The sequence below is a fragment of the Bos taurus genome, chromosome 4, assembly GCF_002263795.3.
Source record: "Bos taurus isolate L1 Dominette 01449 registration number 42190680 breed Hereford chromosome 4, ARS-UCD2.0, whole genome shotgun sequence".
NCBI lineage: Eukaryota > Metazoa > Chordata > Mammalia > Artiodactyla > Bovidae > Bos > Bos taurus.
In genome coordinates, this window is record NC_037331.1 from 99,767,911 (window position 1) to 99,790,139 (window position 22,229).

Sequence of the window (22,229 nt, forward strand, 5' to 3'; positions counted from 1 at the left end):
CTACCATACATCTACTTGTTTAAGCTGAAAAGGGGTGGACTTCTAAGCCCTTGTATCTTGATTCTCAATTCAAGCAACAGAAAATGTACCACAGACACCTCTTTTGACAATGCTGGTATTTGAGAGGGATATGCAAATTTTATTATCAACTGGCTGCTTGAGTTTTTTCAAGTACAGCATAGAATAGAAAACATATTGAGCAAAATCTTCAGTATTATCAGGTAAGATGCTTTTCTAATATTAGCAGTTTTAGTACTTTTTATTCTCTACAGCAGTTGTACATAAGATGTTAATCATTTTAACTTCCTTTTTATAAAAGGAAGGCCATTGAGTAAATCTGTTTTTCACTCATTTATCCACACAATGAACATAGAGTGGTCTGAATCAGCTGTGCATCAAAGTTGCACAAACATCAGTGGTTACATATTTCTCTTGAAAGGTTACAGGAGACATCCTAAGGAGGTACATTCTGTGACACAGTGTAAAGCAGAGAAATAACAGAAAACAAAAAAGCCAAGTTTATTTTGGACTTTTCTCTCTCAGATATAGCTTAGTATGCTAAATGTCTCTACCAACAAATGAACTTATAATAATAAGTATATTGCCAGTTTGATTCTGTAAGAATAAAACAGTAATTATATTTTAAAAACTCATTAAATATTATAAGATTTGTGATTCTCTCATGCTAGGGTGCCTTTTCTTTATTTGTTTAAAAGAATTCTTATTTACTAGGAGGTTGAGTGGTCATTTTTAATAGTAGTATATCGCATATAAGGGACAGAGTATAAACATACACAAGAGTAATGAATACTTGTCTGTCTGAATTCTAAATGACAGTAAACATAAATGTTTACTTTGATGTTAAGTATTTCCCTTTTCCCCACAATACCCTAGAGTGGATTATTTAGAGACAGTTTTCCTTAGAATTAAGGCAACAAGGAGACGTCTTAAAATCTTTTATTATCAAAAGAATTACATAAATTATAAAGAATTTTAGTAAGTATAAATGTAGAAATCTGATATATATTAAATACTATACTAGATTAGAGAAAATGTTAATATTAAGAGGAAATGTCTAGCCTGATCAAGTGTATTAATGTTACAGGCAAACAATTACTTCTCAGAGAACTGTTTTTTAAACCACATAGAAATTAAGATGCTGCCAAATTATACGTAACTGTGAAAAATAAATGAATTTCAGACTTATGAATATCCATCAGCCATAACATAGTTCGAGAGTATCATTCTGTGATTAACTCTCTTCTACATAATGTGTGCCTGCAACATTACTATTATTCAGGCATTTGAGATTTTAGTCAGGAAGTCAGTATTTTTATACATCTTTTAAATATCTTTTATTCCAAAAGTTTCCTGTTTTTTTTCAGGCAAAAAAAAAAAAAAAAATCTTATTCAACTGTGAGATAATTACAATTTAAAATGACAGGTGCTTACATGGTCTGTTTTTGCTTTCATAACATTAGGTCGAAGTCTATTAGGTTTGATCGTTTTAGTGACTGCGGGTCAGCTGCCACTTCTGTTTCATACCCTCACTCGGGCTTCTTACTCCCTAAGACTACTCTATTCCCCAGGATGCTTCTGGAGCCTGAATTTTTAATCTGTTTCATCTGTCTCCTTTCACCAAACCACTGTTTCTCATGTACTCTGGATCTGGTGAGTACCAGGAGTTTTGTTCATTTTCCTTGAATCTTATTTAGTATTATTTAGTAGTTCTACAGTTTTAGCTTATACTTTTAAACATTCATGATCATTTTATATTTCAATATTTGTTTTTATTCACATAGTAATTTCTTGCTTATTCCTTGGGTGCTGACCACTTGTGGGCTTCAAGCTGCCTTGGATCGACTCCTAACTTGCAACAGTCCTCTCTTGCTTATATTTGGGAATGCCTTCTTCAGCTTTATATCACCTGCTTTCTGTCTCTCAAGGATAATTTATTGTCTCATGAATCCCATCTTATGGTTTAAAGCAGATGTCAATTCATTTATTTTAAAAAACCTCTTTTCTATTATCAGAGGACTAAAGGGGGATACTCTGGCATATGTTCAGACCTCAGTCTTGAAGTGAAAGGCTCACAAGTGTTGATTTCTACATTTTTTTTCAATCATGAGTGTAACAATAAAAAATAAGGCCAACAGCTTTTACCTGCAAAAATATAATCATTTCTCATAATTGTCCATAATGATAAGTCTGAAAATGAACTCTCAAGGAGAAAGAACATGTGTGGAGTCATATCTTGGAAAAAATCTTGATTCCATTACTTTCTGTTAGACTTTAGGAAGTTGTTTAACTTCCTTTATTGTCACCTTATGTATTTGGAGATTACATGAACAAAAGTTATATTTTCCATAGATGTTAGCTTCCTTTTTTGCTATATGGATAATAAAGAATTAAATATCTTAAATTCCCACTTGTGTCATAACTTCATCTTCCACTGCATTAAAATTAAAATTGTCCAGTAAATGGCATAGCTTGATTTAAATATAAAATCAAATCATGTGGTTTGATTTTATACATTCTAGCAACTCTTTTGTTTTTATCATTACTTGTGATCATATTGAGTTTTAAAATATTATTTTGGCTTTTCCCTTATGCTAATGATGTACCAGTGGAATAATACAGTTGTGTAGCTGAGAATCCATTTGTAACTTATAGTTGGCTCTTTGTATCTGTGGTTCCTCCGCATTTGTGGATTCACCCAACCATGCATCATCGTGCAGTATGTTCAGCATTTACTACTGAAAAAAATCCGCATGTAAGTGTGCTGGTTCAATACAAACCTTTGTTGTTCAAGTTGTATATTAGAGCTGTCAACAAATCTGGAAAACTTCTAAACTATGTACTTTCAAATGAATTCATAGTAATTGATAAGGATTCTAACTTTGATAAAAAGCAGGACAAACCAGATTACATAATATAAACTCTGAGTGGACTTTAAATAAATGCACTAGACCATGGAATAGCCTTATTTTAGTTAATTAAGGATTTTTGAAAGAGCACAATTTCCTCCTTTAAAAATTTTGTTAACTACTGGGTATCCATTAAGAAGCTTATGCAAAAATAAAATCAATGTAATTAATTTTGAAAAAAAAAAACAAAAACAAGACTACATTGTATTACATTGCTTTAAAAAGGTAATGTGTTGCTTTCAAAAAGATAAAAAGAAAATCTTTCTTTGATCTAAAATAACAGCTCTACATGGTTACAATTGGTTTGCCATCAATATAGCCACCTCTGAATGTCACTTATTTAGCTACAAAAATAAGGCTCAGATATAATCAAAGGACAAAATTACAGGCACAAATAAAATTAAAAACTACTTTAAAGTCAGGAAACTCAACTTATAACCGATAATTCAGCAATATAGTATATATCTATGAAGACCCTTCTGGGATAACATATAATGGCTTATCATATATTCAAATCAAGCCAGCTTTTCAGGAACTTATTTAAGTAGAAGATTTAAGGTCTTAATGACCTACAGCATAGTGTTTTGGGAATAAGAAATATGGAACAATGCTCTGTGCTCTTGCTATCTGAAGAGTAATCACTTCTTGTTTTGTTTGTCCTAGGTGGAAAGAAGCTGAGATTGAATGGTTTTATGAAGACCTACATGACCTTTTAGAACTAACACCCAAAAAAGATGTCCTTTTCATTATAGGAGACTGCAATGCAAAAGTAGGAAGTCAAGAAACACCTGGAGTAACAGGCAAATTTGGCCTTGGAGTACAGAATGAAGCAGGGCAAAGGCTAATAAGAGTTTTGCCAAGAGAACACACTGGTCATGACACTGTCTTCCAAAAACACAAAAGAAGAGTCTACACATGGACCTCACCAGATGGTCAACACTGAAATCAGACTGATTATATTCTTTGCAGCCAAAGATGGAGAAGCTCTATATAGTGAGCAAAAACAAGACCGGGAGCTGACTGTGGCTCAGATCATGAACTCTTTATTGCCAAATTCAGACTTAAAATGAAGAAAGTGAGGAAAACCATTAGACCATTCAGGTTTGACCTAAATCAAATCCCTTATGATTATACAGTGGAAGTGAAAAATAGATTTATGGACTAGATCTGATAGACAGTGTCTGATGAACGATGGACGGAGGTTCGTGACATTGTACAGGAGACAGGGATCAAGACCATCCCCATGGAAAAGAAATGCAAAAAAGCAAAATGGCTGTCTGGGGAGGCCTTACAAATAGCTGTGAAGAGAAGAGAAGCGAAAAGCAAGGGAGCAAAGGAAAGATAAAAGCATCTGAATGCAGAATTCCAAAGAATAGCAAGGAGAGATCAGAAGGCCTTCCTCAGCGATCAATGCAAAGAAATAGAGGAAAACAACAGAATGGGAAAGACTAGAGATCTCTTCAAGAAAAATTAGAGATACCAAGGGAACATTTCACGCAAAAATGAGCTCGATAAAGGACAGAAATGGTATGGACCTAACAGAAGCAGTAGATATTAAGAAGAGATGGCAAGAATACACAGAACAACTGTACAGAAAAGATCTTCATGACCCAGATAATCACGATGGTGTGATCACTCACCTAGAGCCAGACATCCTGGAATGTGAAGTCAAGTGGGCCTTAGAAGGCATCACTACGAACAAAGCTAGTGGAGGTGATGGAATTCCAGTTGAGCTATTTCAAATCCTGAAAGATGATGCTGTGAAAGTGCTGCACTCAATATGCCAACAAATTTGGAAAACTCAGCAGTGGCCACAGGACTGGAAAAGGTCAGTTATCATTCCAATCCCAAAGAAAGGCAATGCCAAAGAATGGTCAAACTACTGCACAATTGTACTCATCTCACATGCTAGTAAAGTAATGCTCAAAATTCTCCAAGCCAGGCTTCAGCAATACGTGAACCATGAACTTCCAGATAGCTGGTTTTAGAAAAGGCAGAGGAACCAGAGATCAAATTGCCAACATCTGCTGGATCATCGAAAAAGCAAGAGAGTTCCAGAAAAACATCTATTTCTGCTTTATTGACTATGCCAAAGCCTTTGACTGTGTGGATCACAATAAACTGTGGAAAATTATGAAAGAGATGGGAATACCAGACCACCTGACCTGCCTCTTGAGAAATCTGTATGCAGGTCAGGAAGCAACAGTTAGAATTGGACATGGACAACAGACTGGTTCCAAATAGGAAAAGGAGTATGTCAAGGCTGTGTATTGTCACCCTGCTTATTCAACTTCTATGCAGGGTACATCATGAGAAACGCTGGGCTGGAAGAAGCACAAGCTGGAATCAAGATTGCTGGGAGAAATATTAATAACCCCAGATATGCAGATGACACTACCCTTATGGCAGAAAGTGAAGAGGAACTAAAAAGCTTCTTGATGAAAGTGAAAGAGGAGAGTGGAAAAGTTGGCTTAAAGCTCAACATTCAGAAAACGAAGATCATGGCATCTGGTCCCATCACTTCATGGCAAGTAGATGGGGAACAGTGGAAACAGTGTCAGACTTTATTTTTTGGGGCTCCAAAATCACCGCAGATGGTGGTTGCAGCCATGAAATTAAAAGATGCTTACTCCTTGGAAGGAAAGTTATGACCAACCTAGACAGTATATTGAAAAGCAGAGATATTACTTTGCCAACAAAGGTCCGTCTAGTCAAGGCTATGGTTTTTCCAGTGGTCGTGTATGGATGTGAGAGTTGGACTGTGAAGAAAGCTGAGCACCGAAGAATTGATGCTTTTGAATTGTGGTGTTGGAGAAGACTCTTGAGAGTCCCTTGGACTGCAAGGAGATCCAACCAGTCCATTCTGAAGGAGATCAGCCCTGGGTGTTCTTTGGAAGGAATGATGCTAAAGCTGAAACTCCAGTACTTTGGCACCTCATGCTGAGAGTTGACTCTGATGCTGGGAGGGATTGGGGGCAGGAGGAGAAGGGGATGACACAGGATGAGATGGCTGGATGGCATACTGACTCAATGGACGTGAGTCTGAGTGAACCTTGGGAATTACAGGGAGGCCTGGTGTGCTGCAATTCATGGGGTCGCAGAGTCGGACACGACTGAACTGAACTGAGGACGAAAGAAAGGCTTATCAGAAACAAATACATTTCTGATCTACAGTTTGAGATCTTGCTACAAAGAAGGAGCTGGCTTAGGGGTACCTCATTTGGTAAATGACCAGAGCCCTAAGCTAAAAAAGGATCCCTGGAGGTTTTTATTTTCAGAGAACAAAAAGCCTTGGCTAGGTACAAAAGGTCACAGAAAGAGGGAGAAAGGAGGAGGAGGAGTCATTCATTTCTTGTTTTTATTCTGACTTATTAATTTGTAATTAAGATATAACTGATACTATAATTACAATTTAAGGTATACAACAAAATGATATGTGTATGTACTGTGAAATGGTTACCCCAATAAGTTTAAATAAAAATCACCTCACATAGTTTAAAATTTTTCCTCTGAGAACTTTTAAGCTCTATTGCTAAGTCACTTCAGTCGTGTCCAACTCTGTGCGACCCCATAGACGGCAGCCCACCAGGCTTCCCCGTCCCTGGGATTCTCCAGGCAAGAACATTGGAGTGGGTTGCCATTTCCTTCTCCAGTGCATGAAAGTGAAAAGTGAAAGTGAAGTCACTCAGTCGTGTCCGACCCTCAACAACCCCATGGACTGCAGGCTTCCAGGCTCCTCTGTCCATGGGATTTTCCAGGCAAGAGTACTGGAGTGAGCATCTCTCAAATATAATATAGTATTGCTGCTTCTTTTGCTCTACACTCAGAAGATATATTGAGGTGGGCCAATTAAGCCAACCCTGAGGAAGAAAGCTGAGATAGAGACAAAAAATCAGATGCTGGTCATGTGGCTTAAACTCACAGACAAGCTGTGCCTCAACCTAGAACTGTGTGAGTCAACATGATCTCTCTTACTGCTTGAGCCTGTCTAAGCTGGGTTTAGTTACTTTCAATAGAGTCCTAACCAATAAAATATTACAATTAAATCTTTCATGAATTGTAAATTAATATTTGTAGCCTCCGACAACCAGTTTTTAACATAATACAAAAACATTCCCCCAAGGCTGAAATTATCCATAGTTCTCAAAGGTTCTTTTTAATCTTTACATGAGTGTGGGGGACGGGAAGACAGGAGAAAGATACAGTGGCTGGAAATCTTCATGACCACATCCCACCAAAGATGCTGGATCCATTACAGTGGTAAAGAAGAATGTGTTCCACCACCACACGTTTCAAGAAATCCGGTATTTGTGCTGAAGGTATGGGTAAAACCCCCTAATTTTAAAGGACCTGGGTTAACTGCTTTCAGATAGTACCTTTGAAAAGTTGTCAATAAAGTGTTGGGACAAAAGTACTACTTTCTTTCCCAATGTTCTCCAAATCCTACTGAAACTGAATCTATGAAGCATATAATCCTCTTTAGTCTTAAACATAATAAAAGCTACTATTTATTGACTATTATGATGTGTCAGGTACTGTGCAAAATGCTTCATATATATTTACTCATTTTATTTCTAATTCTTTCTTGCTTCTTTTAGCAGGACTTATTTGAAAATTCCAAATTAAACATTATTAACATTTTCCAGAATATGGCCATGAAAAGTTAATTTTGGGATTAACGTTGAGTGCCTTATTTTACGATGATTTCTTGTCTTCCAACATTTGCAGTTTCCATCTAATACAGTTAGAATGGTTGCAACTGACTGGTTAATTTTTAAGGCTGGACTCTGACCTTCATTTGAGAGCTTGTAATCAAAGACAAAACACTGGAAAACTCCAAATGTACCATGATCTCAATCATATCAAGAAACCAAATGACTTGGAGAGCCCCTTACAGCAATCCTCAATAATCTTGCTCAGAAAGATCACTACAGACAAAGAAGTTTACAAATTTCAAAGGTAAGGTTATAAAAGTGTGGTATGTGAATCTGGCACCAGTCTGCAAACTGTTACTAGCACAGGACAACATTTTCTGTATTAAGTACAATGTCTAGTTCAGCTAACTTTTAAAAAGAAAATTGCAGGATATTCTTGATGAAGGAGACTGTGTTGACTTATTTTCTAGCTCAGGCTCTTTACCCAGTAAGAACTGGTAACAGCGTGTGGATCAGCTCTTTCAAGCAACATTGCTCTAGTCTTCAATTTTGGCTGTTACCTCTAATTTTTCTGTTCCTGATGCCACACAAAATTTAAGTAAATTAATAACCAATTACTTAGCTTGAACAGTTATAAAACAATAAAAACCAGCAATTGACCTCACCTTTGACAGAAGCAATTTCACGCAGGAAACATGACCTTCATAGACGGCAGACAGAAGAGGTGTGATATGATGTTTATCTGGAGCCTATGAAAGAATGAGATATAGATCACTTTATCCATTTTTCATTTATTCCTTCTCTCTAGATCATTAGGGAATGCTTATAAATAACTGAAAATCAATGTTCTCCCATTTTTAGCCTCTTACAGAGCTGACAGAGGCCTAGGCCCACAAGCAGTTTCTCCTTAGAAGCCGGTGAAACAGAGGGAGCAGGACTTTGACCCCAGCTCAAATCTGGACTCTGGCACTTAACTGTGTGACTAGTTACTTAACCTCTCTGAGCCTCAACCCCCCACTACTGTAGGCTCGCCAGTATGAAGAGGTAACAGATGCCCAAAATTGGGCCAGGTGACATGGCAGCCCCTGAGATGTGAAAAGTTCATCTCACTTGCTCTTTATGGTTACTTAAACATTTTTCTGAAACTCTGAAATGCAGAGGCTACAAAAGGCAAGAATCAAGAGATAACTGCTGCCTGACTGTTGTCCAAAAATCCACTTTTAGATTTTCCGTATGACTACAGGGCCTATCCTCCACTGGGTGATAGCCATTTGCTACCTACAGATAGTGCTAACTCTCAGACTGCTTTAGAACATGAAAAGGAAGCATGAATCTATCTATCCTGTGTCCCCCACCCCCAAGTTTTATCAGTTTAAAAAAATAAACTTGTTCTGCTTATTAAAAAAAAAATCACAACCATGTATTTCTAAGCTACAGAAATTCAGCAAAATTTCAGACTATATTCTTACTTTCACATGAGATTTCCACCAGTAACTATTTTACAAATCTACTGAAAACAACTACCCAATAGCATGCAACAGGAATTTTTTTTCTAGAATGACAATGTTCTTTACATACATTGATATCTGCTCCTTTCAGCAGCAGAAATTCCAGGATTTCAAGCTGTCCACAATCTGCTGCATAATGAAGAGGCTTTCTTCCACCTTCTAGTGTCCGGTTGACATCTTCTCCCTTAGAAGCCAAATGAAAACAGTATTCGTAAGGATGGTAGACTGAAGAAGGGAAATGAAGCACCTGGTAGCTTTACTTTCTTAAAGCTACAAGGGTTTCGTCAAAGAATTACATTACCTGCAAAGTGAAACAAGCAACCAAGAACTTGAAATTAAATTCTGCACAATGGTTAGCACACAGTATGACTGCAATTCAAACCATTAGTCAAGCTGAAAACAATTAAAAAAAAAAAAAGCTAAATGTAATGAAATATATGATTGTGCTCTATTTCTAAGGAATTTTAATCACCACGATGTCAAGATGTGACCAGCAAAGAAAAAATGTTGAGTTTAAATAACGATTTTACACAGATCATATAACATGTATTTTAATACTTCAGAGAAAGCATCACTACTTTGATGGAGGCAGACATCACTATCAAAAGGTAATCAGTATTAGCTATTAAGAATTCATTTCATTCATTCATTCAAATTTAAGCTCTATTGTATGGTCAGCTCTGTGAACAGAGTGAACAATGGTAAACAAAATCCGAGATGGTTTCTGATTTCACAGAGCTTACCACCCAGTGTGGGAGGCAGATAGTAATCTAATAATCACATGATTAAACATACATTTAATGGAGTTGTGAGAATTAAAGTAACTGATCCATGCAAAGCACTGAAAATAAGGTGGTATAGCTAAAATTAACAGATATAGGATTAGCTATTATTATAAGCTACCTATGTAAATAAATATTTATTTAAATACTGAGTCAAATCCATTACTCAGTATTTTCATTTTAAGGTTAAGGGTCATTATATAGATAAAGCATCTATTTTACAAACAATAAAATCATTAAATTCAAACAATTTGAAATCACTAAATATACAGAAGTATTTTTTTCCCTTAAGGAAAAAGTTTACCCCTGGGTTTTACATCCTCCAGAAAATTAGCGTTATCATCTTATTTCTCAAGGGCTGGTACTTTAAAAAAAAAAGAAAGCATTCCAAGAGGTAAAACCACCTGCCTATCACAACAATCAGTGGAGGCCTCATAGCATTAAGTCAGGAAACTAAATTACACACAGTGTTTCTGAGTTCCAGGCCAGATGTATGTTTAATAAAAAATAATTTTCCTCCTTTTTAATTCCTCGATGATAAAACAACCTTTTTCAGTTAAGAGGATATGAGTAATTCACAGCAGTAACTTCTAATGGATTGTTTATTCAAGTCATCTGAATGCAGAGTGCCAAAGAATAGTAAGGAGAGAGAAAGACTTCTTAAGTGAACAATGCAAAGCAACAGAAGAAAACAATAGAATGGGAAAGCCTAGAGATCTCTTCAATAAAATCAGACATACCAAGGGAATATTTCATGCAAAGGTGGGCACAATAAAGGACAGAAATGAATGGGCCTCACAGAAGCAGAAGATATTAAGAAGAGGTGGCAAGAACACACAGAAGAACTGTACAAAAAAGATCTTCACGACCCAGATAATCACGAGGGTATGATCACTTACTTACAGCCAGACATCCTAAAAGACAAAGTCAAGTGGGCCTTAGAAAGCATTTTTCTATGAACAATGCTAGTGGAGGTGATGGAATTCCAGTTGAGCTATTTCAAATCCTAAATGATGATGCTGTGAAAGTGCCACACTCAATATGCCAACAAATTTGGAAAACTCAGCAGTGGCCACAGGACTGGAAAAAGTCAGTTTTCATTCCAATCTCAAAGAAAGGCAATGCCAAAGAATGCTCAAACTACCACACAGTTGCACTCATCTCACATGCTAGTAAAGTAATGCTCAAAATTCTCCAAGTCAGGCTTCAACAGTACGTGAACCATGAACTTCCAGATGTTCAAGCTGGATTTAGAAAAGCCAGAGGAACCAGAGATCAAATTGCCAACATCCACTAGATCATCGAAAAAGCAAGAGAGTTCCAGAAAAACATCTATTTCTGCTTTATTGACTATGCCAAAGCCTTTGACTGTGTGGATCACAATAAACTGTGGAAAATTCTGAAAGAGATGGGAATACCAGACCACCTGACCTGCCTCCTGTGAAACCTGTATGCAGGTCAAGAAGCAACAGTTAGAACCAGACATGGAACAACGAACAAACTGTTTCCAAATTGGGAAAGGAGTATGTCAAGGCTGAATACTGTCACCCTGTTTATTTAACTTACAGGCAGAATACATCATGGAAAACGCTGAGCTGGGTGAGGCACAAGCTAAAATCAAGATTGCTGGGAGAAATATCAATAACCTTAGATATGCAGATGATACCACCCTTATGGCAGAATGCGAAGAGGAACTAAAGATTAAGGTGGGGAAACAATGGCAGTGACAGATTTTATTTTCTTGGGCTCCAAAATCACTGCGGTTGGTGACTGCAACCACAAAATTAAAAGACACCTGCTCCTTGGAAGACAATGACAAACCTAGACAGTGTATTAAAAAGCAGAAACATTACTTTGCCTACAAAGTTCTGTATAGTTTTTCCAGTAGTCATGTAGGGATGTGAGAGCTGGATAATACAAAAGGCTGAGTGTCGAAGAACTGATGCCTTCAAACTGTGGTGCTATAGAAGACTCTTTAGAGTCCCTTGGACTGCAAGGAGATCCAACCAGTCAACCTTAAAAGAAGTCAACCCTGAATATTCACTGGAAGGACTGTGATGCTGAAGGTGAAGCTACAATACTTTGGCCACCTGATGCGAAGAGCCGACTCACTGGAAAAGACCCTGATGCTCGAAAAGATTGAAGGCAGGAGAAGGGGATGACAGAGGATGAGATGGTTGGATGGCATCGCTGACTCAAGGGACATGAGTCTGAACAAACTCTGGGAGATGGTGAAGGACAGGGAAGCCTGGCATGATGCAGTCCATGGGGTCAAAAAATCTGACACAAATGAGCGACTGAACAACAACAAGGCTCCTTATACAGTAAATTAACACATTAGTAGAAAGAAGGTGTGGGAGAAGGCAATGGCACCCCACTCCAGTACTCTTGCCTGGAAAATCCCATGGGCGGAGGAACCTGGTAGGCTGCAGTCCATGGGGTCACCAAGAGTCGGACACGACTGAGCGACTTCACTTTCATGCACTGGAGAAGGAAATGGCAACCCACTCCAGTGTTCTTGCCTGGAGAATCCCAGGGACGGGGGAGCCTGGTGGGCTGCCGTCTATGGGGTCACACAGAGTCCGGACACGACTGAAGTGACTTAGCAGCAGCAGAAAGAAGGTGTATAACATACTTAATATCACTGGAGACTGGGGAAGAGCTCCAATTCTACCAGAGTTGTAGGACCTTAAGACTACTTTCGAAATCTTTGTTTTCTTCCCATTTTTACTCCCATCTATAAAATGGGACTAAAAACACACCTCACTGGATTTTAGTGTATCATCAAATGAAATAATCCATGCAAAGTATCTAACACAGTACTAGACAAGGTAGTATGTTTAATAAAGGTTAAGTATTATTGCTGTGGATTGATTCACACTAGTTCTAAAAGACTATCCAAAATTAGGTTAATGAAGGTTCAGAATAATGGCTGAAATATAAAGATATGACTTATTATACTTTATATTCAGAAACAAATTTAAAAGTAAGGCCAACCTGGAGTACCAGCTTAATCTATATTCACAACTGCAGAAATGTGAGGCTTTGTTTGAGGCAAAGAAGTATTGCTTAAAATGATTTAGATAAAACTAGTTTTCCTTTCACTTCCTTTCCATTATTCATGCTAATTATTAACTGGAGAGGATTAACTAGATAGGCCTTTTCAGTGGAACAAAGTAAAGAAATAACTGCAGTAGTCAGTAAGACAGCTTTGTCAAAAGTAGTGTTCCTGAATTAAAATATGTGATATCGTCCTTCTCAACTTGGTATAAATGTGCAAAAGGCATATGAAAAGGAACAGTTGTGAGTTTAAACTCCCTTTATCCCTGCAGATGCTGCCTTTACAATTCTTATTTTAGGAGACAAAAATGACAATACTGGAAAGGCTTAGTGTGACTGACAGGAAAGAAAGCATCTTCTTCTGTAGGCCTTTGAGGAATTTATAGTACTAAATACCTATATTGGGAAAGTAGAAAGGTCTCGAATTAACCATCTTTGTCCTTCTACCGTAAGAAAATGCATGGGAAAAAGACATATGGAAATCTCTGTACCCTGCTGCAAACCTGAAAATGCTCTAAAAAATAAAGTCTATTAAAAAAAAATAAATTCAAAGTGAGCAGAAACCAATGAAATGGAAAACAGAAAAATAATAGAAATCAAAAGCTATTTCTTTGAGATCAATACCATTGATAGATCTCTAGCTAGAATGATTAGGGGGAAAAAAAAGCACAGAAAATGCTAATATCAGATTTTACAGACCATCTTCCCCCAAAGAAACTCCCAGGTCACAGATGGCTACACTGGTAAGTTTTACCAAACACTTAAGAAAAAATGAATAATAATAATTCTGCACACTCTTCCAAAATAATAGGAAGGCCAAAATGTGTTCTTTGAGGCCAACATACTCTGATTCTGAGACAAAGACATTACAAGTCAGGAACAGCACAGGATAATGTCCCTCACGAACACAAACTTTAAACAATGTTAGCAAATTCAATCAAATAATGTATAAAAGTACAAGAGGCCATGATTAAGTAGTATTTATCCCAGGAATACAAGGTTGGTTGAGTATTTAAAGACAGTCCACATAATTCACCATTTTAACAAACTGAAAAAAGAAAAACCGTACAATCATCTCAAAAAGCATCTGACAAAATCCAACATCTTTTACTGATAAAAGCTCAGCAAACTAGGAAAAGAAGGACATTTCTCTGGACTAATGAAGGGCCTCTACAGAGAGAGTACAATTAACATCATACTTAACTGGTGACAGATTGAATGAATGCTTTTCTCCTAAAACCGGGACAAGACATCTTTTTTCTATCACCTATATTCTACACTGTCCTAGAGGTTCTGAGCACTGCAACCAGGGAACAAACCAACCTCATCCATTCTGAAAAGGAAGAAGTGGAACTGTCTTTGTTTACAGATGATGATAGCTATGTAGAGCAAAGTCCAATGGAATCTACCAAAAAGCTACTAGAATAAGTAATTTTAGCAATGTTAAAGAACAAAAGATCAATATACTGACTCAACTGCATTTTAATATAGCACCAGCAGTTAATAATTACAAATAAAAACTAAAACCAGTATTATCTACAATAGCATACAAATTTATAAAATATCTGGTAATAAGTCTTAACAAAAAATACAATACCTATATACTTAAAATCACCAAACACTGTTGAGAGGAATTAAGAGAGGATCTAAATAAATAAATGGAGAGATAAGCACATTCATGGGTGGGGAGACTGAATATTGCAAAGATGTTAATTTTCCACATATTGATATACAGATTCAACGCAATACCAATTAAAATCCTAGCAGGCTTAAAAAAAAAAAAAACTTTGACAAACTGACCCTAAATTTCATGTGGAAAAACAATCTAGAACAGCCAAAACAACTTTGAAAAGAAAGAACAAACTGGAGAGCTAACAATATCTGACTTCAAAAATTATTGAAAACTGCAGTAATCAATAAAGCATGGTACTGGCATAAAGATATAAAATACGGAAACTAATATATACTAATAAAAAAGCAGAATAGTAGTTGCTTACTGGGGTACTATGGAAGGGAGGGACTACGAAAGGGCACCTGAGGGTGATGGAATCCACCAAATTCATTATTATGACTGTGGTGATGGTTTCATGATTGTATACATGTCAAAACTTATCCAGTTGCACTCTTTAAATATCTGCAATTTCTTGCATTTAAATTATACCTCAATAACATAGATTTTCCTAAATCAAGTCTCTGGGGCTCTATTCTTGATGCTAACTAAAATTTGATGTAGAGAGCAGTTCTCCTGGGTTCCCTTACCCTACTGCTCTCCACCTGGGTGCCCTTTCCCAATAAAATCTCTTGCTTTGTCAGCAAAAAAAAAAAAAAAAAAAAATAAAATAAAATTTGATGTAGAAGAGGGGCAGTAATGACTAACAGTACCTTCACGGGAGACTTAAAAGGAAAAGCTACTTGGGGTCAAGTTATTTCATTGTTAATGCTAAATGAAAAGCTCCTGACCTCTGTATTCTATAACTCAAGAAACTAGATCGAAGAAAAGTTTTAAGGTGGAATAAGTGTAGATCAGTATGGCCCCTACTAGCTGGGTGGGCTTCAGGTATCAAAACAATTGTTTGCACTGCTGGAAAAAAAAAATCTTACTCAGCACCTCAACTTTCAGCCCCATTATGCCGACCCCATTCCTTTCCACTGTCTTTTACCCAGTTAATTCCTACTAATCCTTTAGAATCAAGCTTTAATCAAACTTCCTCTAAAGTCATCTTTGAGTAATATGACCTTCACAGGGGTGTGCAAAGCAGCTTGTATGTATTTCCCTGCTTCACATTCAACTCAACCTGCCTCTATCTGTATCCTCTATGAAAGCAGGCCACACATCATGTCACTATTAGTTAGTTTTGTAGCTCTAATGCCTAGATAGTTTCTGATACATAGTAAATTTTACATAATAGAAGCTTTTATACTGAATGAATGTGAAATTGCTCAAGTGACAGACTTGGAAGTAAGTCATACACACGATCTTCTACTTCAAGCAACTACTGATAATGCATTACTTACCCAGTAATAGCAGCAGTAACGTGAGACCAGTGCTATGTTTACTGACAGAGGGATTGGAATGACAATTTAACCAGCTCCCCAGCAGCTGGAGAGTGTTAACCTCAGTAGTGGTGGTGAAATAGGGAAGGTAGGCAGTGCTCTATCTAGTTCCTTTCTCCTCACTCTTGGCAGGCATCAGCGATCAGAAGAGAGGATGTGAGACATATTCTTCACCTTCATTCTAACTTCATGAAACGTTACCAGCTACAGAGAAAAATCTAACCCTAATTTTGTCTCCCAGATTCTGGGGATAGAAGTGAGAGATGCACAATTTCAACAGGTCCCTTAGCATTACATGGCAATCTTACCACGTTCCTGTTTTTCTTGCTTTTACACCTTGCACAGAGACTATTTTAAACCTCTTCCACTTTTTGTAAGCCTCCTCCTTCCTTTTTATTCTCAGATAACCTTGTATTCTTCTCCAAACAGAAAATGGTCTTCAGACATGAATTCCCTCCTGAACTTCTATTTTCCTGCAACTGACAAATCCTTTCCTATCTAAAGGTAATCCCTCACGTAAGTTTTGGAATCACCCTTTTTTGTTTTCTTACAAAAAAACTCATTCCTTTGTTATCCCTTTTCTTGCCTGTGTTTTCAACCTCTCCTGCTCTACTTGCTCCCTTTCATCAGAATATGCCACTCACAACTCCATTAAAAAAGCAACAGCAACATAAAGTCTATCCTTAGGCTTGACATCCACCTTTTAGTTACTATTCTTTCTCCTCCTTTTCATAGCTAAACTTGCCAAAACAATTGTGAATATCTGCTATCTCTGGTTTCTTACTTCCTGTTCTAATCTGGCTTCCACCCTCATTATTATACTATAGCCATTTTTGCTGACGTCAAAGACCTCCATGTTGTGAAATGCAAAGGTTATCTCTTAGCCCTCACCTTAACTGAGGTCCCAACATGACAAAGTGGATCACTTCTCCCCGCTTAAAGCACCCTCTCTTCCCCTGGCTTTAGGGACACCACGTTATCGTAGTTTTCCTTCTGCTCTCTATTTCTTTGTTGTTTCCTCTTCTGATTTGTCCACTTCTAGGAGACGTTTGGAGAAGGCAATGGCACCCCACTCCAGTACTCTTGCCTGGAAAATCCCATGGAGGAGCCTGGTAGGCTGCAGTCCATGGGGTCGCTAAGAGTCAGACACGGCTGAGCGACTTCACTTTCACTTTTCACTTTCACGCATTGGAGAAGGAAATGGCAACCCACTCCAGTGTTCTTGCCTGGAGAATCCCAGGGATGGGGGAGCCTGGTGGGCTGCCGTCTGTGGGGTCGCACTGAGTCGGACACGACTGAAGCGACTTAGCAGCAGCAGCAGATATTTAAAACTAATTTTTGAGATCTTGGTTATGAATTCTGATTATCATATATAATTCAGTTGATAAAAACTGGTTAGCTTTATAGTCCAGTAATACTATACACCTTGATTACTTCTTCAGTGATAGTTTTTATGTTTTTAAAGACATCATGCAATAACATCATGTAATAGAATCATATCATGTGTCATAGAGTTGGACAGCAATAAATTCTCACCATGATGGGTGTGTAAATAACCAGGCAGGTGACAAATAACTGCACACAGCTTCTGTTTACCACATACAGTTCAGGTAAAGCAGGCTGACAAATATAATTTGTCAACACATCCAGGCTGGTTTAGCTTCACTTTTCCCTTTTTAGCAAGAATAATTTATCCAGTATCATTTTACTCTCCTTTCCGTCATTGCAATGTGAAGCCTGTTGGTTGTTAAATATACAACAGATTTTTGTTACATTAAAATTATACTTTTTACTATATTTTTCTTGTACCAAGAAATCTGTTTTGAAGCTATTTTGTTTCTATATATGATATATTCTACTTGACAATCAGTGAAGAGACTTTCAAAAAGCTTACAAATTCTTTTGTGTGTATACATTTTCTAGGTAAAGAGCCCAGGTCACTTTTCATCAGATTCTCAAAGGGTACCATGATCCCTGAGAAGTTAGGAACCCTTTCCTTTAACTTTTCTACTTTATGATGGGAAGTAGTATTTAAACAGTGGGAAGACCACCAGACAGAAACCCTTAGTGCTAAGTTACCTCTGCTACTGCTCACAATGAGGAAGCAAGAAGCTTGGAAGACCTTGGAAAACTCTGCAGCTGGAGCAGATGGCCTCTTAAGTCAACAACTGTTCCCCCCTTATATTTGAGACCAGGGAAAACAGGTGTTTCTATACTTCTGGCCACAAAACAAAGTAGTAGCTTAAGAGACTGGAAGCAGAAAATGGCTGCTACATAGGTACATTTAACTTTCCACACAAACTGGATCAAACAGGAAGGTTTAATACAACAACACGAATCATGTTAAAAATACATCTACATTTCAAAGTAAAAAACTTCTTTTCAAACCTATTCTTAGAGTTGTTTTGCTAACAAAAGTAGGCAATGGTTTTTAAAAAGATGCAATATGGTCTTTGAAAAAGACATACTACTTGCAATCCATCTAATTCAACATTTACTACGCCTACTATAAGTTAGGCACTGTGCTACTTGCTTGGGATAAAATAGGAAGGCTGAACTCTGATTAAAAGCATTTGCTACCTTCTTGGGAAGCTAGCATGCAAATAAATGAATGCCATTTAGTTAATTACCACAAAATACAGAGGAACCTTAATGAACTTAATGTTCGAAAACTTTGTTGGCAATTCATCTTTTACTGCAATTTAACTTTTCATCTATTTATATCTTGTATTGTTAATTCAATGGCCTTAGGGGTCAGACACCACATCTTATACTTTTTCATTTGTAGCATAATTCTCAACATGGTTCTTTTAAATCTTTAATAAAAATTTGTTTTGACTGCTAATTATAACAGCATATTCTAAAATGCTAAATTAAGGAATAACAGTATTCAACAAGGTGTCTACTGATTTGGAGAGTGCAGATGTATGGGTATGTAAGAGAGTGGTATCTGGAGAAATTAAATAATATATTATGCTATATGGAATTTTCATAGGCCAACAGGAAATCCAGGTGCTCATTTGGAAAGCACCTATAATACACTGTTGCTATGAACTGAACTGAAAGTCACTCAGTCGTGTCCAACTCTTTGCGACCCCATGGACTATATAGTCCATGGATAAGAATACTGGAGTGGGTAGCCTTTTCCTTCTCCAGGGGATCTTCCCAACCAAAGGATCAAACCCAGGTCTCCTGCATTGCAGGCAGATTCTTTACCATCTGAGCCACCAGGGAAGCCCAAGAATACTGGAGTGGGTAGCCTATCCCTTCTCCAGTGGATCTTCCTGACCCAGGAATTGAACTGGGGTCTCCTGCACTGCAGGCAGATTCTTTACCAGCTGAGCTACCAGAGAAGCCCCTGTTGCCGCAAGGCTTCACTGAAATAAGGTAATATATCTGGTATAGGAAGCACTCAATAAATGTTAACTGATAATATTATCAGAGGTCTCAATAGTTCTCATTTGAATAGTTTTCCAATCAATTTTCCCACTTTCAACAATTTAAAAAACGTAAATCAATGTTCCTGAAGAGTAACACAAGAACACTGGTCACACCTCTTCCTCACGCAAAAACATTTCACCTGCTCCCTTTTGTTAAACAGAAAATCTTTGCCACGATACTCAAGTCATCTTAAACACCAACTTACCATTCTGGACTTTTTTATTCTCAGACACACTGCTCCCAACGTATCTGGGAAACTTCACTTTGTTGCTCTTCTTGGTCTACTGAAATTCCATTGCCCCTGAAGATCTATTTTCCCTATGAAACTTTTACCTGATACTTTCCCGGCCTTCCACCCTTGATACTCTTGATAAACAATTTCCTCCGTTTAATTCTTCTAGTTCTTATTTATATGTCTTTTACTACACTTACCTTTATTTCATTAGGTGTATGTCATTTCGATGATAACACCATTAAAGGACAACGCCTTATACTGCCTACCTACCATGTCTATGGGTGACTTGTATATGAGTCCAATTTAAAGAATTAGCATATTCATTTACACCATGTTTGTCACACTATGTAACCTTTTGCTTACCAAAACATATACAAAACAAATATAAAGAGGTATTTAAAAACCACTGGTAAGAGTGTCTGAAAGCCACATCTCACTGCTGGAAAGGACTCTGTCATCTAATTCAACCGCTCATATTGCATCTGAATCCCTGCTTGTGTATGCCCAGCATACAACTGAATCTCTAATGAAAGACAATTCAAGACCTTACAAGTCAGTCTATCCCTGCTTTAAATGCTGTAAATTTCACTCCTTACTGGTTTTGATCCTGTTCTTTGGGGACACATGGAACAAGGAGTTCCCCCTTTCATTAGATTACTGCTTAGTAGCCATGGTACTAAAATGAGATTTTTTTTCTATATGATTTGCTGTCATCTTGAATTTCAGTTACTTTCTGAGTATACATGGAGGGCCATTACATAAACTGCTATTAAACTGCATCTTAAAAAAGTCACCTTCTTTTTCCAGGCTCCCAAGTTCTTTCTAGATTTTATTAAGAGTTTTGTTGGTCCTCATCTGCCCCTCCCTCCAGTTGTATCTCCCCTATCCTCATTATGGTCACCTAAAGACATTTATTTAAAAATTAAATAAGAAAAAGACTAGGGAATGAGCCCCACCCGTGTCAGGAAAGCTTCCTTCAATTTGCTGCATAAAGAGATAGGTATTGTATTTGCGTACTACCATTCAAACTATCTTAGATCTAGTTCGTCACACTCTTTTCTAATCATCCTTTCCCATATGGCCCCAAGCATAACATTCTATCATCCATAGTTTCAATGAAATGCTTGAGATTTCCTTTATCTAACAGTCAAGAACTGCAAAAAAGAGAATAGAATATTTCATACCTTGAAAGTAATTTTATATGATTTTGACATAATGAAGAGATTAAAGTTAAACCCCAAAAGGACACATTAAACCCCAGTGCTAATATAAATGTTTACAAGTTCTGACATTATCTGAATTATGTCCACAGACTTGAAAGTAAACTGAACTCCAGTATAAGTAACATATTCTGAGGGAAACATTTTCTGATATGCCTGTCCTAACTTCTGGGAAAACAAGCAGGAAAGGATAATCCAAAAAAAAGTTCAGAAAACTACTTGCATATTCATTCTTAGCTGCAGAGCCTGCTCCCATGAGAGAGAAAAAGTGATCTACTATTTCTCTACTCACAAAGGATCATCTTATGCAGAGACAGAGTCAGAGACCTAAGGCACATTCACGTCTGAAGAATTTTTTCTGAAGTTTATTAGAAGCAGGCAATATCAATATAAAGCATAAAAGATCTCATATCAGGCCAACAAAGTCACCTCCAACTAGAATTCTAGCACACGAGGCAGAAGCAATCACCACATCCTATTTGTTCACGTACCCTGAAACTGGACAGCTTTCCCACTTTAAAAGATAAGTAACAGAAAAAAAACAATATGGGAATGCATAAAAATTAATCATTTAGCAAAAGAAAAGGAATATCACGTTGAATCTCAAGAAATTTAATTTTAGCAAGCACTTATAGTGTGACCAAAATGGAATCCAAAAGACATGGTTTCTTTGAAACAGGTATTTTAAGAAGAAAACCGGCAAACATACACAGTGAACAAACTGAGATGCCAGCTGATTGGAAAAGCAAGTTGGCTAAGAAAGTAAAATGTAGCAAGAAAATGAAAACTGTAATAGCAAAATTAAAATCTGCACCAAAGTCAGTAGAACTGGGCAGCACTACTCAAGAAAAATTAAATAAAGTATTGGGAACAAGCTTATCTTCCAGAATATAAAGGTGATAAAGAAATAAAATTAACTAAAAAAAAAAGGATAATTGGTATGTCAAAAGTTCAAACCTATAAACACAGAAACAGAACAAAGGGAACAGAAATAGTCATAAAAGTAAGTTTTTTTGAGCTCAAGAAAGACCTGAGTCTGCTGACCATAAAAGCTAATTATATTACAAACAAAACTGAACATATCCTCTCCATCAATACAGCTTTTCAATTTTTTATAAGAATAAAGCAAAAACAAAAAGTGTAAAAAAGAAAAATACATTAATACAAAAGAAAATTAAATTAGCCCAATTTTATTCTGACCTCTCCACAACACAGAGTTTTAAAGAGGGAGGAGCAATCTACAATAAAGGTATCCAAGGGAGGCTTGGATATGAGATACAATCCCCTGAGGAGTTACTGACACTAATACTAATGGGAGATGTGTGAGGTGCTGGAGGGTAGGCAGAA

The 22,229-nt window shown here is 37.1% G+C and overlaps 1 protein-coding gene across 1 annotated transcript in view; it reads right to left on the minus strand.

Annotated features, from left to right (window-relative positions):
• MTPN (myotrophin) overlaps positions 1-22,229 on the minus strand; it is a 76,346-nt gene that overhangs the window by 17,091 nt on the left and 37,026 nt on the right. Inside the window, 2 exon segments of the mRNA NM_203362.2 lie at positions 8,248-8,331; positions 9,161-9,274. Coding sequence (NP_976238.2) covers positions 8,248-8,331; positions 9,161-9,274 — 198 coding nt within the window.